Genomic DNA, 5,026 nt, shown 5'->3' on the forward strand with positions numbered 1-5,026 from the left:
CCCAATTCACCTCTCAAGTAGCAGAAATTCCATCTCAATCGACTCCACTTGGAAATCAATCCACATCAGTGTCCATACATACATCAGATCAGCACCGTGACTGGGAAGAACGTGACTGGGAAGAACCTCGCACAAGTGGACAAGCTAGCAGAGCTGTGGAAGAAGCAAAGCTTACTTGTATCTGTGGTTGGCACCAAGATTACGGTGCCGATAACGAAGCTTGTCAAGACAGCCCAACAGAAACCCCACAAAAAGACAAAGAATTGGTGAACCAAAATGAAATTGAATCTGTGAACAAAAGTGAGGCGGAAATTAAGGCAGAATCGTCACCATTTTATTATACTATGAACAGATGTACACACAGTGAGAGATAGGCAGCGGCAGCGACTGGGTGGCAATGGCAAGCAAGTAACCAAGGTCCCAAACACTCCACAGTGACTAAGTGAGTGACAACAACTGCAGCTGGAGCATAGCCCTGTCTGGTCCAAAGAAAAAGGAGAAGAAAAAATACTATACTAGTAGCAGGCCCCAGCTGAGCTATGGTTGCTCTCTAGAAACAAGAACAACCACGAAAGCTACGAGCAGGGCCCCCTCTCTGCTATCTCTCTCTCTAATCTGCCACTATGACAACTAAAATATACTTACACTAGTGTGAACGGAGCTAAAAATGAAAAGGAAGCCAACTACCAACTGTAACCGTGGGGGGTCCTAAAAAAAAAAACTGTAACCGTGGGGAACGGAAAGACTCCGGGGACCTCCTCTGGTACCTTCCTCCCTCCATGCCCCATTTCTCCTCTGTTCCTCGCGCTCCTCTCTAAGAAACGTGGAGGCGGGGAACGGGAGGGAGCTCGATCAGGTCTGGACCTCGAGCTCCTTGCCCGTGATGAAGGTGCCGTGGAACCCGAACGGCACGCGGGACGGCAGCTGGATGGTGGCCTCCAGGCGCATGTCGGCGGCATTGACCACCAGGAGCTCCGAAGTGCCAGCGCGCTCGTCGTGCACGAAGGTGAGCACGTACCCGTCGTCCTCGCCGCGAGGGTGGGCGACCGCGGGGTCCATGGGCACGAAGCAGGGCTCGCCGCCGAACCGGCCCTCGCCGTACTCAAACTTGATCAGCTCGCCCGTGGCGAGGTCCACCTTGGCGAAGCCGGACACCTTGGGCCACGGCTCGGCGACGGCGAGGTAGGCGTACCGCGTCTGGCGGCCCAGGAGGTTGCGGTTCACCATGCCCACCTCCAGGTTCACCTGCTCGGATGGCGGCAGGATGGCGCGCCGCGTGGACTGGCCCGTCCGGGCGTCGAGGCGGATCTCCGTAAGCACGCTCTCGAGGCGCTCGTCGGACTCGTTGAAGATGGAGTCCGCGGGGGTCATGCAGGAGCCGACCACCACCACCTCGCCAGTCTCCTCGTCCTCCCACGCGTTCCAGAGGTGGAAGCAGAAGCAGTCCGGCACGTCCACCCACACCATCTCCGATGCGTCCGCGGCATGCTTGGGCAGTACGCCGAAGCGCGACGTCTTCTCCTTATCGAGCACGACGGGCGAGCCGCCGCGGAGCATCTCCTGGAGCTTGAACACCACCTGGTGGTCGGGCACTACCACATAATTCTCTGTGATGGCGAAGTCGTGGATCATGGTCGGCTGGTGGAGCGGGATCTCGACGTCGTCCGACTTGGTCCCGTCGGGCCTGAAGTAGAAGTATTTGAGGTACGGCTTCTTGATCACGTCGTAGCTGAGCGCGTGGAGCTCGCCGGTGACGGGGTCAAGCTTGGGGTGCGCGATCATGGCGCAGCCGAGCTGCCCGTCGAAGTCGTAACGGCCGACGGTCTCGACGTCGCCGTCGGCAGTGACGCGCACGTGGTACGGGAGGTCGTCCTCGGACATGGCGAGGAGGTGTCCGTTGAAGTACACGAGCCCGGCGTTGGCGACGCCGGTGCCGTCTGACGGGTCGACGAGGCCGCAGGCGGCGCGCGCGTAGAACAGAGCAAGCCGCGCGATCCCGGAGTGGCCGTGCAGCTCGCCAATGGCTTTGGGGAAGACCGGGCGCCCGATCGCCCGCTCCTGGCTGAGCCGCGCCGTCTCCGTGAACCGGCACGCGTAAGACTCGGCGACGCCGTTGCGTATACGCAGAGCGTGCACCATGCCGTCGCCGTCAAAGAGGTGGTGCCCGGCGACGGGATCGAAGCAGGGGTTGGCGCCGTTGCGCGCGTACACGCCGTTGATGAAGGGCGGGATGCGGCCGGACACGGGGAGCTCGTGAACTGGCGGCCTCTCCCCGACGGGCGCGAAGTTGCCGGCGATCTGCACGGCGGGGTCAACCGTCTTCGGCAGCCCGTGCGGGCGCTCGAGGACATTGGCGACGAACCCCTCCTCGAACGCGTCGAGCGCCATCGCCGCCGCGCGCTGGAAGAAGTTGAGCTTCTTCTCCTCCGCCTTCCGTGACGAGGCCAGCACCGCCGCGGGCCTGGGCACGCCACTGGCGGGCTTATTGGACAAAGACCGCGTCACGTCGGAGCCGGACCTGAACGGCACCGGCAGGCACGCCGCCGCGTCGGCGGGCGCGTGCGGCACCGAGCCGACCGCCCGTGCCGAGAACCTCACCGAATTGTGGGTTTTTGCTCCCGACCGCGCCGGCAGGTGCCGGTGTATGGTAACAGAGCTGGCCGGGGCGAGACCTTGCATCGCGTTTCTGAATTGGCGAGGATCGCGTGGGTTTTGGCGGAATCGGGTGGGTTTTGGTGTGTGCGGGGGCTGGAGCGAGCAGCCAATGAGCTTGTCGGTCTGGTCTGGATGGATGGTTTGGGAGGGCAGCCAGTGATCCCGTATATATAGGCATTGCGGGGGCAGAGCAATGGAGGGAGGGAGGGAAACGAGCCGGGCACGCGGTGGGTGGGTGTGTGGGGGGGGGGGAGACGATGCAGTGGTGGTGGGCGGTTTGAATGGGCCGGTAGTCCAAGGAAGGGAAAGAATGGATTGCGACACAGAGAGGCACAGTGGAGCGTGCCCACGTGGGGCGCTGTGGGCGGCCGCAGAGGGGACTCGCTGACGGGGACGTGCCCGCGCCTCGACATTGGCTCCGCGCCCAAGTGTTTTTTTTCTTTTCTTTTTTGCTAGACTAGAGTATTTATTTATTTAATCTGTGTTCAGCAGATAGAAACAGTAGGACCGAGGAGGAGAGCAGCGTTCGAAAATGGGACGGTAACCGCGATAGCAGTTACCGGTTACCGATCAAAACTAAACGATTACCGATCAAAAATAAATTTTAAAATGAAAAATAAGAAATTTGATAAATTTGAACAATTTTTATCGAATTTCATTACATTACTGTACGTTTATCGATTTCGGATGGTTTTCAAAGGTCCAATTTGTGAACCTACCAAGAGTAGCGACTCGCGATCGAGTCTTCTCCCAGGCTGCAGTCCACAACTCGGAGGTTGTTCGCTTCTTCTCATTCGCACCAGGCCTCGGCACTTGTGCCTTGGACATTTTCCCCGGTGCCAAATGTGCTAGAGCAGTAGCACGGCCAAGCTCTCTCACTGACAATTTGTTTGCAAGGATTTCGATAACAGTATAGTTAAGCAGGATCGCATCGATTTATTATGCTTGGGGAGCAGCTTCGGTGCTGGCAAAAGTATCAAATGGCCTTGGGGGAAACCGAGATGAAACTTGGACAGACAAACCGCAGCCGTCCATCGGCGACAGTCGGACAAAAGCCAACCCCCTGGTGTTCCTAATTTGCTCCCCAGTTCGCGGCACAACGCTCGTCAATCGTGTATTCGTGTTTGGTCGGCGGAAAAAATTACCCGTAACGAACTCGAATTAGCGTAGAACTAATCGAGTGCAGTACTCGATCGTAGTAGTAATCAATTAACCGCAGCAGTTACACAACAGCTACTGTGCCATACGTGAGCGCTGAGCAGGCGTCTCTTGGGGAGGAGGGCAAGGAGCAGAGCAAACGCTGATCGAGCGAGTCCAGTCCAAAAGGCATCCAAGCCATGCAATGCACGGTGCAGCACGGAGACAAGGTGCCAACCGGACAAGCAGGCGCGAGACGTGGGGCTCAGGTGCCCGCCCGGCGCGCGCGCGTGGCCCCTGGCATGGCGTCGCGCTCGGCTCGCGGCTCGCGCGCGCCCGCCCACCCGCCAGGGCCAGGGGCCGCCGCCGTCGTGATCCGGTGCTGACAGCCCACGCCGCGGCCACGCGCGGACCCCTCCCTCCCCTATTGGCAATGTGACAACCCACATGCGTGCGCGCCCCCCATTTGGCACGCCCCGGCCGGCTCGGCGGCTCGCTGTCCCCTGCCTGCCTCTTGTTACTCTACGTTTTACACGGGCTAGCTAGCTTCTCAATGTTTTCGTTTTGCGTTCGTAATACCGTACTAACCGTCGGCGCACCATGAGACCGGCCGGTGATTTCGTACGTCGACGAAGAAGACGTGAGGCTTGGCGGCAAGGATTCCATTTGTACACTTATTGGCCCACTCAAATATCTTACAGTGTTGAGTAATGGTTGCTATTATGGTTTAAAATCCCTCCTCACGTATTCTTTAGAAGGGAAACACATTTTTTTGGCGAGAAGAAAAAACACTTCTCAAGTGGTAGAGCTAGGTCCTAACCTCAAAACCTTATTTCTGATAAGAGTTTTCACCAAAAAATCTAAAGTTTCTCAAAAAAGTTGGATGATGTATGTGCAACTCTAATCGCAAATTAGAGATGTAACTATTAAACTGTGTAATCACTTTTTTTGTATTTTGAAGTAAGTTTAGTCATTTGTATCCTTGAACTTGATAATCACGAGCTATGCACTCCAATTGCAAATTTCAGTACGATCAATTTTGGTTCCGAAGGCATGATTCTAAGGAAAAGATATAAACGACATCGTGTCAAAGTAACTTATTTTTTTTCTTCAATCCACCCCCTAGATAATTTTTCGTCATTATCATTCCAAACTCTGTTACACTAATACTCGTAGGCCACAATCATATATAATCTCGAAGTCGTTTTTGAGCGATAACTTATTGCTGTCAACA

At 56.4% G+C, this 5,026-nt stretch overlaps 1 protein-coding gene across 1 annotated transcript; it reads right to left on the bottom strand.

Annotated features, from left to right (window-relative positions):
- Positions 1–312: 312 nt before the first annotated feature.
- On the bottom strand, positions 313–2,808 carry LOC133915803 (9-cis-epoxycarotenoid dioxygenase 1, chloroplastic-like). Its single transcript, XM_062359122.1, has one exon. The coding sequence runs from the start codon at positions 2,677–2,679 to the stop codon at positions 853–855; it is 1,827 nt and encodes a 608-aa protein (XP_062215106.1). The 5' UTR covers positions 2,680–2,808; the 3' UTR covers positions 313–852.
- Positions 2,809–5,026: the final 2,218 nt, after the last annotated feature.

This window comes from Phragmites australis, chromosome 4, assembly GCF_958298935.1.
Source record: "Phragmites australis chromosome 4, lpPhrAust1.1, whole genome shotgun sequence".
Lineage (NCBI taxonomy): Eukaryota > Viridiplantae > Streptophyta > Magnoliopsida > Poales > Poaceae > Phragmites > Phragmites australis.